General features: G+C 37.9%; 1 protein-coding gene across 1 annotated transcript in view; it reads left to right on the top strand.

Annotated features, from left to right (window-relative positions):
* LIN7A (lin-7 homolog A, crumbs cell polarity complex component) overlaps positions 1–12,068 on the top strand; it is a 56,289-nt gene that overhangs the window by 16,643 nt on the left and 27,578 nt on the right. The window contains 1 exon segment of the mRNA XM_040554116.1: positions 895–1,013. Within this exon segment, the coding sequence (XP_040410050.1) occupies positions 895–1,013 (119 nt within the window).

The following is a 12,068-nucleotide window of genomic DNA, read 5'->3' as shown; positions in this document are numbered from 1 at the left end:
GTGTGTGTGTGTGGTTTTATTTTTATTTTTTTAATGTATCTTACTAATTAGTGTGTGAATTAGGCAGTGGTGTTAAAGATGAAAAATGTTGTGAGTGAGGTTATGGACTGTTCAGCCGGACCAGAGTCCTGCTCACCACTCCGAATGGCTACTCACTTAAGCCCTCTGGACTGCTCTTCAGAAACACCTAGATTTTGCCCTTGACAATACATGCAGGTTTAAGAAGAATTTAGGCCACCAAAAGTAGTATTCCTGCACTTCTGTGTTCTGTTGGTAATAAGGATTTTTACATGGCAAATCAGCAAACTTAGCATAGGTCTTTGGAGACTTAGACAGGAGCCTTACCCATATACTCTCATTTACTCTTCATTAGCAGGCTTCTCATTCTTCACTAGCAGACTCTTACTTGCCTCTAGATTTTCTTTATCCATAATTTATATTTAGATTTAAGAGAAGGAAAGATAAAATACTTTTCTTGAACATTGTTAGAGTGTACTTATAAGGAGTCAGCCTCATTCTTTCAGACTTTCCGAAAGTAGACCCCAGTGTTTCAGTGCTGCTTTCTTGTATGCAGAAAAGTAAGAAATATTTTAGGTCTGCTGCTTTGAACTGTTAGCTTTGTTCCAGAAAAGTTTTGCATTTGAGAATGTAGCATTGTGTGTGTGTTTGTTGTAGAAGTAAATGCACCGTTTGTCTATACTTAGGGATTTGAATCTTTGGACTGCAGTGCTGGTGCCTATCTGAGGCTGGTATAACATGAGATTAGTACAATAGTTATTGCTAAAGTGGATTTAAATTCACCATCACTGTGCTCTGTTTAGTCACTTATTAGTCGCCGTTCCATTTACAACCTCTGTTTATACTGACTTGTATTCCTTTTCTTTTTTCACTCAGATGTTGCAAGAGCAATTGAGTTACTGGAGAAACTGCAAGAATCTGGAGAGGTACCGGTACACAAGCTACAGTCCCTAAAGAAGGTGCTGCAGAGTGAGTTTTGTACAGCTATCAGAGAGGTATGGAAGTAAGATTTTTAGTTATTTCTCAGAGTAACATTCCTATCCTAAAAATGAAAGTCCACTTGACTTTCAGTGCTGGAGAAGCAGGAGTGCCGTATATATAAGACGATGGATCTGAGATGTGTCTGTAGCTGCCTGTACTGTGCAGGAAGCTGAAGTTACTGAAAAGCAGACACGGAACAGTTGCGTCAGCATCAAGCCTGAGGCAGTTAGCCTTGCTGAGGAGAAAGGGTGATTAACTAGTACTTTAGTATTCTGCTCGTGCTGTTTCAGGGTCTGTGCTAACCTGTACAGCACATGGGGACAAGCCAAGTTGGGTCAGTGCAAGCTTAAATGCCTTTTCTTTGAACTCAGGTGTGAGATATAATCAGAGCATGGAAGCTAACTGGAGCTAATAGGAATCTTGCATTTGAAGTCAGTGGTCAGGTCCCAGTGGATGTTGCTCCACATGTCAGAAATTTTTGTTAGATTGCTAAGAACTGTGATCATTACACTGCAAGGCATGGTCAGGGTCCTTCCTAAGCTCTGCCCAGCAGTAGATAAATGATTGTTTTCTTCAAGGCAAGATAGAGAAGAAGCACCTCCCTTCCTACACACATACTAGTAGTATCTTTAAAGCAGTTACATTATAAATACTTCTAAAAGAAGTTTCTTAGACAAAAACCATAGATCTGGTGTCACATTTCTTACCTAGTAAACTGAACGTTGTTAGCCTGCCTGTCTGAAGCAGCTCTAAATGCCCTGTTGAAGGCAACATCTTTTTTTTTTTTTTTTCCAGAAAACCTGTAAGAAATTGTTTCAGTTTGTCTATCTACTGCCTGGAACCAATCCTCCCACACTGAATCAATGGGAAATCTAATGTTACCTCAATGGCAGCAGGATTGAATTCTTGATAACTAGGCAACAGCAGCACATTGATTGAGTGGACTGCTGGGTGGCTGGAAGGAAGAAAGAGAAGAACAGACATCAGTTTAATAAGCAGAATGCAATCACGCTCTTTGTTTTATGGAATATATTCTTCAATGTGAGAAAACAGAGAGAGGTTTCCACTAAAATGAATGGCTGTTGTCAAGGCTTTTTAATGGGAATAGTGTTCAATGACAATAAATAATGTCAGTATGTACCCTGGAAAGCTGATACTCTGACTAGTCCTTTCATTTAACTAACTAAATGCTTCTTTAATTGACCACAGAGCATTGAAAAGTTAGTTTTCTTCAGACAGCAGAGTTTGGCATTCCAATTGTTACAGGAATTTTCAATCTCTGGAGCATCATTAGTTAAATCTTAATAAATTTACATTCATCTCTGGAAAATATTTGTAACAGAAACAGACACGAAGCTTTTTGGAACGGCTACAGAGCCTAGGAGGAAGGAAAGTGGGCTTAGACAAATGCACTCTCAGTTCAGCAAACTGAAAGTGGATTTTGACAAAACCGTCTCAATAGCATGAAAGGTCTTTTATAGAGTGTTGTGGAAAGACAACCTGCAAATGCCAGAGAATCTGATTGCTATTAGAGTCTTACGGCCAGGTAATGGCCAATTGGTAAGCCTGCAGCTAGGTGTCACACAAGAGTTGAGTATGATGAATGAGCAGTTAGGTCATTTTTACCAACTTTGTAAACAAAATCGTTTATTTCTTTTTAAATATTTAGCATATATTACATACATATAGCCTGTCTATCTAATACATCACTATTGGAGAACAACATTGGAGAACAAAAAATTATTAAAGCCATTCAGAATGACATATAAAAATATTTTCTTAGAAGAGAATTTTCAATATAAAATGTCCAATAGCAAAACCTTTCATCCAAGGAGGGCAGAGGAATTGACATATATGTATTGGCAATACTTAAGGTTGTTCAAAATGTGGCTCTTCTTTTTAGTTACTTACCTTTGGCAGACATTTAGAGTGTAACTCTTTTTTTCACCAGTTGAAAAGATGTTGGAAAATTTCAGCAAAATAATTTCTTCAATTTAAAAAATAATAGTTTAAAAGCATGGAGTGTTTTGGCCTTGTTGAATTGTTAGACATCTCCAAGCTCTGCAGGAAGGGCTTGCAGAATATTTGTCTTGTGCCTTGCAATTAATCGGGGATGTTCTTCTTGCATGTCCTTCGTGTGCACTGGAGTTCATGAGAGACTGGTAGCTACTTTATTGAGGAGTGCAGTCTTCCCCAAGCATATTCAAGCCTGATATAGCTGAGGATAGGCAAAAATTCCCCTGCAAATGCTCCTTCCCATTGTTTATCTTCTCTTAGCCTGAGTGTAAACTGTGAAAGTGTGGAGACTAGCTTTTTATTCCCTCTCTTAGCCACCTACAAAAAGAAGGGGAGAAGAGTTGTTGAGCATACAAGAGAAAGTATGACAGGAAGTAATGTGAAAAGTTGTGAGGAGCACAGAAGCCTTCCTGGTGAAAGCAGTGCAGTAGGCAGGGTGTCAGCAGTAGGTAGGAGTAATTGAAATGGAATGAGGAGCAGTGGCAGGCTGTGTATTAGTATGCAAATTTTGGAAGAGGCTGCTTATTAAATATATGCTGAGATTCAGATTTGCATTGTGGTGTGTACATTATATAATGCAAAGTCTGAGCCTAACTTTCTTTCATCAGAAAATCTAATAAAGCAGGTTAAGGCAGATGCCTGTAGTCCTATAAATTCCATAATAAGCGAGCTTAGGAAAATAAACATTTTCTTTTCGAGTCTAATAAATTATGGGCACTTAACTATCCAGTGAGTTTGACTGTTAAAGGATGTCCCAGAGAGACTTAATGTTGTACTGAGTGCAGATGAAATGATTGAAGATAAATTATAATCCACGCAATATTGATTGGCTGTGACTCGTCCCTCTATAACTAGGAATTATTTAACTACAGAAGCAGTAGGTCACCTTTATGATCAATTAGCCTTTAAAAGTATGAGATACTTTATTAATGATATACATTCCAGTCTAATATGTGGGAATCTATTAAATAGCTCTAATGAATTGTATTTATGGGAACTTATTTGGTAAATCAACCCACAAATTCAAATCCCCAAACTAATATCCCACAGAAATAAAATATTTTTAAAGCATCTGAGTGAATGAAATTTAAATAGAAGTACTTTGGCATTTTTCTAGGATACTATGTCAGGAAATGGTGATTAATGGTTCTCAATTAGCTAAATATAAGTACCAGCAACTGAAATATTCTGTCTGGCACTAGGAAGGAATTCGTATTAGCTATGGAAATAATGGAAATAACTGAAGTATGTAATGGCCTCAGTATTTCCTTTTTTGTCTGAAGATCCCTAGCTGTACCACATAGTCCAGAAGACAAGGTAACCCAAGTTTGGTCACAGGGAAATTGAATTTTGAAAAAAAATTGTAATTGCATTTTAAAATTATTTGTTTCAAAAGCTCTCCAGCTGCATGAAAATTAATTAAGCTTCTATAGCCTTGTCACCCAGCAAAAGATGCATGAATCTCATCCACTATACTATTAAGTCCTTTCCTCCATGTGTTTTTGCTATTTATTCAAAGTTGTTGCTATGTTGTATTCTTCTGATTCCTGGGGGATTACTAAAAGAGATGAACTGCAAGGCACAAAGAGCGAACACATAACTGAAATACTAAGAAGGTATATTCATGTAGAACAACAACAATAAAAAATAAATAAAAAACTAGGCAACCTGAATTGATAAAGTGACTTTAATTGTTGTAAGTCAGTGAAAAGGAAGTTAGGTGAACTGTAAAATAAGATGAACTTCTGGTATGGCAATAAACCATGAAGAGAGCTGTAGGCACAGAAGTTAGACTAAACAATTGAGCAAAACACACTAAATCATCAACAGAAAATGTGGCATGCCTTAAGAGATTATGAGAATTTTATTTACTGTTAACACTTGGTAATCAGTACTGAAATGCCAGGAGAGTAATGATACAGGTTGATAAGCCCATGCGTCTCCTTATGAGCTGGTTTTCTTTCGGGTTGTTTCTGAAGTTTCTATTTCTGTATGTTCAACCGTAGTGTAATGTTCAGGAGTATCTGGCTTTCCTGCTACCCATCCTTCTCTTCTCCATTTTCATTTCAAGATTAAATCAAATGTATTTCTCTGTGGATATTATTTAAAATAAATCTGACTGATATATACCAATAGTGAAACATTTCTCAATACCAAATATAATCTGTTCAGAAGGCCTTTATAAAATGCTGTGTGGCAGCCAGAAGCACGACAGTAGCCGTTACTTTATTCTGTTGTCTTATGATTCCCACCAAAATATCAGGTCGTTGCACAACAGCACTTTTGCAAGACTGGGTCAATGACAATCGTTTCTTAAAAGGAGGAACGGTCAACACAAAATACTCTACTGTTGTGTGTTTTGTATGAAAACAGTCTGTGGAACAGCATGTTGTTTTTGAAGATAGTTCGGTTTCTACTTCGGTAATTTAAAACTTTTATACTTACTATAAAATTATCTTAAGGACAGAGCATCCTAAAAATGTAAAGACCACTAGTGACTTCCAGGTAAAAACATGGCAGTGGCAGAACTCTGACCCATTTCTGAGGAGGTCTGGATATTCCCCCCCACGCTTACTTCTGAGATATATTTGATTATATTTTATGATATTCAAAACATAGCTTCACTATATGCCAGGTAATACTGTTCTGCAAGCCAAGTCGGCATGATTTTCTTTAATTAATGATTGTCATTTTCATGCTTTAGCAATCAGAATGACTGGAGTCCCACAATGTGTTACTATCTGGTCATTTTCTCAAGCTGTCTGTGCTTTTTGTAACTAACCCTGATGTGTATTTTTGCAAGTATTAAAGAACCAGAAGAAGAGTGCTAGTTGGTGAAGGCAGAGTCTAGCAATACTGTCATAGAATCATTAAGGTTGGAAAAGACCTTCAAGATCATCTAGTCCAACCGTACCCCTGCCACCAGTATTACCCACTAAACCTTGTCTCTAAGCACCACGTCCAAACTTTCTTTGAACACCCCCAGGGACAGTGACTCTGCCACCTCCCTGGGCAACCTGTGGCAATGCCCGACTGCTCTTTCTGAGAAGAAATTTCTCCTAATTTCCAACCTAAACATCCTATGTTTATTACTTTACTATTTATGACACCCAGAACCCTTGGCTGTTCACTTCAAATAATCCAGTATGCTGGTTTACTCCATTTTAACAGGCTGTACTAAATGTAACAGTAATGCTGTCAGCTGTACTCAGGCAAAACTCTTCATTCATGCTTTTGTTAAAATTATCCATTTAGAATTTTAATGTAGGACTCCAGGAGTCATTGAGAGTCTTTGTTTTGTTGTGTTTCAAGAGATTCTGAGATTGGTTTCTTCAATTTATAACACAATGAATTTCCTCCACCTCCCAAACCTAGCCTCTGAAAGCAGTTTCATTGTTTTCTGCCTGATGAATCCCATTCCCAGTAAAAATAGAGGTTCCTTAGGCCAAACTCTTGGCTGGCAGTGAGGGCAGCCCCGGAGTTGAAGTCTTGCCCTCTGTTACTCTTTCTTTTCACTGGGAGATGAGTATTTGCTACAGGAGGAGGAACAGAATTCTTTCAGTCTCTCACCTCCACAGGGCAAGCACAGCTTTAAAAAATAAGTTTTTAAATAGAAAGTGCAACTTCTACACATATACATATATATCGAAAAGACTTACCTCTAGAGATGCTATAATTCACAGCACAGAACTGTGACATAGGTTCAGTATGAAACCTGACATCCAGGGTCCCCTACTGTCACATTTACCCATGCAAATGGTGGTATTAGTCAGGATTAAGCAAAAGTGCTATATTGGACTTCCTAATAAGGCAATTAGTAAGCAAAAGGCCAATAGGACAACTCATAGGAGTAAAGCAAGTGAGATTTGTCAGCTCAGATTTGTAACTCAGGTCACAACAGCAGTATAGTTATATTAGCATGGTGCCCTATTAGACTGGCTGGGAAGCAAAGTTCTCCTTAGGCTAATCTGATACCTGGTTCTGGTATTACAGATGGCTTACTTAGAATCGCTGCACTGATAATTTGGCAGTAGCATAAATGCAGTAGCAAATAGGGATTTGTCCAAATAGACCAAATTCATTCAGATTTTCACATGCTTAAACATTGATAGATTTGTGCTTTTCATTAAAAATAGCATTCCTGGTTGCTAATTGTAACGTTTCAGTGTTTTACTTTTTTTAAATACTGAGGTAGGTTCTAATGTCAGCTGAACCAGTCCGGTTTACCTTAATTCTGGGGCTGGGTAACATTTGCAAGAATCTTTTGCTGCACCATTGTGTCCTTTTTGCATGACCAGTATCCCAGCAATGAAAAGCCACATAAAATAATGATAAAAATAATTTAAATGCATCCATCCCTGTTTGGAAAGGGTATTATTTAGTTTCATTCAAAGGTGATGGTATGGCAAAATGGTAACGCTTTCATGTTTTGCCAAGTTCTGCTTTCCCTCTCCTGGTTACAAGTGTTATATCTATAATGATGAGTTGAGGAAGAGATTTGTAAACTATGTAAATTAGGGCAGAAAAAACCTCAAGGGCTGACTGTTTTTTGTCATGTCACCATGCTGTATTTAGGCATTTAGAAAGTTCAGCAGTTTGAAAAGCTGAAGTTAGCAGTAAGTACAGAAAATATATTTTTTATAAAATTACCCCACTGTGTTCAAATATGTGCTTTTTTTTTTTTAACTATGAATGTAACCAGAAATTACACAAATTTTGAAAAACAATGAAGTTGCAATTACCACTTTGCCATAAGTGATTGAAGCTTTGCTCAGTTGCTTGCAAGCCCTGGATGGCATGAATGAGAACTTTTGGAATGATTACCTTGTCATTCAGCAGATGGCCTTCATTAATGGCAATTATATGAATTTACCAGGCAGCCCAAGCATTATCTGAGAGAAGGCATTATTAAGTCTCTATACAATTACTAAGTCCCTATGAGTTCCATGACTTCACTGCAGGAGATTTAAAACAGCTGCTGTTGTCACTTTTTCTTTTAGCTGCCTAGAGCTAAGTACATTGATTTCACAGATGTAGTACCCCAGAATATGGGGCCATACCATATCACTAATCTTTAATCAGTGCTTTCTCCCATTGGCTTTGATTAAAGATCAATTTTCCGAATCAGCTGATGGCTGTATATCTACTTGCATTTGCACTCTGCTTGCTTAGTTGTGCTTTTCACAAAAGTGGAATATTTGAGTGCAACAAGAGTCCTGCAATAGATAAAATCAAAGCAATGACATATCTTGTCCATGTTCCAGTTTATCTGGGTTGCTGGTTGATGTTTACTAAACCTTTTAGATCAGTGGTGCTGATGAGTGGTTCTTAGTACCATACAGAGCTGTGGTCATATGTCTTGCAAAAGGTCACTCTCATGGCTCGATGGCGATGCATCTCGGCATCTTTTTTGTTTTCTTCACATTGTCATTTTAGTTTATTTTTGCAGTATCGAATTTCATTACATAACGCTCTTAGAGATAAACAGTGTAGCCTCTGCTGCAGTTCATCTCAAGCCTGCTTCTTCCTCTTGAGAGAAATCAGCAGCTAGGTGAACTACCGAGGAATATTTATGCTGACAGTTTGTTGGAAGCCCCTGTAGCATCTGCATAAGCTCTCATTTCTGCCTTGATGGAGCCTCAGCATCCCCCCGCTTCTACTTAACAGAAGTTGTTGATGAGACTCCTGAGAAATGCTCCTCAATCTCCATTTTTCAATATGCCTTCAGAAAAGAAAAGATATAAAACTATTTGAAAACTCCATTTAGGTACATTTTTGTTAGTATTTAAAACAAGAAACAGCAGCAGTTTCCTTCATTCTCCTTGCCTTCTCATCTCAACAGGAACATTTGAGATAAAGTTGCACAAGTGGTTCCCATTATGTCATCTTTTATCCGGGTGCTGATTTTGACAAGGCTTTGCTAAAGTTCTTAATTTTGGGAATATGGCTGTTGCATACTGCGGACCCAACAGCATATGCAAACTTATGAATAAAGCGAAGGAAATGAGTGTTAAGTGTTGCTTGGCATATTTTTGAGCTCAAAAGTAACTGCCAGTGAGGTCTAAAAGAGAGATTTAAATGATGACCCATCACTTCCAAGTAGCCTTATGGGAATTATCTAATGACACATGTTGCTATTGCTTTTGATCCCAGTGCAGTAGAAGTAGAAGCAGCGAAAAAGACTTCCACGACAGTAGTTTTCTAAAGTTCAGTGACTGTCAAGCTTACAACTTCAAAGACACATATAGCATTGTCTTCAAAGGTGCCGGATCATAGCTGTCCCAGACTTCGAGCCAGTACAGAACAGTGTGCAAGGGACATAAAATAAACTAAATGACCCAACCATATTTTTATTGCTTCTAGTATTTCCAGTTTGTATATGAAAGTCCATTTTTCATTATTCTTAAGAGGATGCCAAGCAACTTCCTATTGACTTCACAGTGTCAGAGCGGCATTTTCAGACAGAACTGACGTTGGAGGGAAAGAGAGAAGGCACGGGGAGGGCTTGTGTGTCCTAACAGCAGCACCGGGAATGTGTCAGCGGGATGATCCGCTATGTGTCAGTGCTTACACCAGAGCAGAGGATGTGACAGCATGCGTTTCCCGCTGGTACATCTGCTGTGTTCTTCTGCTAGCACAGAAGGGAGGAAAGGGATTCTGGCCCCAGCCTGTAACCCCTGTTGGGTTGTTTCTTGGACAGGCGCAGCACTCATATGGCCAGAACTCACGGACCAAAACTTTGTTCAGCTTTCAGAGAGCTACACAAATGAAAAAAAGAAGAGCTGGAGCAAATAGTATTCTGGCATTTCAGCTAGAGCCTCCATACAGTGTTCTACTCTAAGTTAAAATACTATACCCTTACAGTGATTATTCTTCATTTATTTTTCACAATGTTTCAGCCCTGTGAAGTGTTTTTTTTTTTTTTTTCCTGTTGCCTAAGGACAGCTTAATAATGCATCAAGATCTGGATTGTGGTGGTTTTTTTTGTTTTGTTTTGTTTTTTACTTTAATAAAACTGACCTAGTTTTCTCCATAATCCCTGCACCCCAAACAAAAAAACTTTTAAGTAAAATATCCTCTATGAAAATGTAAAAGCCAACATTTGCAATATTTCTTCCACACATTCTGAAATTAAAACTGTCCCATCTCCTCAGTTTGTTAAATGAGGCTGAGCTCATTTACAATTTTGAGTTTTCTAACGGCATATCCTCCCTACAGCCTGTGGCGCATGCACACAGTGTTACTTCATGGAGAAGGATTGTTATGACAATTGTGAAAATGATACAGATACTTGATTTTGAAGATAAACACCAAGTTTTCCTGATGCAAACATCTAACTGCTTATAGGCTAATGAAGGCTTATCATATCACCTTGTTCAAAATGCCAGAACCTTGAATGACCATGTTCTCTCAGATATAAATAGCTCATAAATATAGACAAATTGTCACAAAGTGTTTTTTTTTTCTGCAAGTTGTCCAAATGAAGTAGCTGCAGGAGATAACTTACATAATATAGACTTTTTGGTACTTCCAGTAAGCCTTGTAATATATCAAGTCTTCCCCTCAAAGGTATTGTCAACCTTTTCAACATCACAGTACTCACAGTCATCCATTTGCTTGTCCATCGTTAAAAGGACCTTTTGTCAGAATGACGATGATGTAAACTGTACAGTGTAAATATGTGTGTATCTAATTCTTCAAACGTGTGGCATAAGCGTATAACAAAATGAGCCCTTGTGATTCATTTGCTCAAATAATTGTGCTAAAGAAGAATCTAAGTTTATTGTTACCCAGATGTCCCATGCATACATTGCGTCCACAGCCAGTGGTTCTATGAGATTGCCAATAATTTGTCAAATTCTCATTCTCTTCAATTACCCAGAATACTCACTTCCCCATTTTTTTATTAACTACTAAAGATAAAAGTAACTATCAGCAGAAATAAGCCAATATTAACAAATTTGGTTTGAGTCAACTTGGTAGCTGAAAAAGAAAATAAGCCTGCATTAAACTTTCTGATGGAACTGCTGTCTTCTGCACTGGGGTGTGTGACTGTGTTTAGTACAGCATCATAGCGAGAGGCTGCAGCTCTCATGAAGAAATACACTTCTAAGATGTAGTCATGCTTTCCTAAGCATGCTTATCACATGAGGTAATTTAAAGAAGCAGAACACAGGCACAAAACTAGAAATTCCACATGGTACTCAAGAGAGAGAAAACTAAAAAATAACACACCATCATTAGAGATTTTCCATTTTCGTTGAGCTATCACGGTTTTATGGCTGAATGGCAGTGCTCCATTACATTAGTTTTGATCTTGAGTAAGGTTACAGAGGTAAAAAGTCATTATCAGAGTGGAAGGGTAGTCTGGTAAGCTGCTTACTTCCACATTGCTTGCATACTCTTCTGGCTGTGTTCGATTTTTCTCTTTTGTCATTATTTTATGCGTTCATCAGTTCAGGCATCAACAACCTTAAACACTTCTGGTGGAGAAGGAAAGGTTATTGAAAGAGATGAAAATGACCTAACTGCATCCAACAATTATAACTTGAAACTGGACAAATTTAGCCTAGAAGTCGGCCATTTTAATGGTAACGCTCTTGACTAGAAGACCAGTTTCCGAAGCAAGCAGGAGGCTTTGAATTCACAGGCCTTTCTAATGGCTCTGTAGTTCAACCAAAAGTTATGGATTGTTGAAGAAATTACCAAATGAGGTTCCATGGTTTATGGTGCACAAGAGTTTTAAGGGAGACCAGAGTCTCTCCTGGTCTTTGTAGTGTTTTAAAACATCTTTGTCCATTTGCATGGTAGGCTTACAATCTGAATTGAGTGCTAACATACAGCTCTAGGGGAGTCTGTTCAGGTAGAAGAACTAATGCATCCACTTCCACAGACATACAATATATTGGGTTAAGAATGGAAAATACAAGGAAGAGGTTATGGGGAAGGAAAAATATACACAGAATAGAACCTGAAGAGGTAAAAACTAAAACCAAGTAGAGGGGAAAAAAGATAGGATGGTTTTGTACTGCAGGTGGAAGTTTTTGTCAGAA

This window comes from Cygnus olor, chromosome 1 (genome assembly GCF_009769625.2).
Source record: "Cygnus olor isolate bCygOlo1 chromosome 1, bCygOlo1.pri.v2, whole genome shotgun sequence".
Classification (NCBI taxonomy): Eukaryota; Metazoa; Chordata; class Aves; order Anseriformes; family Anatidae; genus Cygnus; species Cygnus olor.
This window is presented reverse-complemented; position numbering and strand designations above follow the sequence as displayed.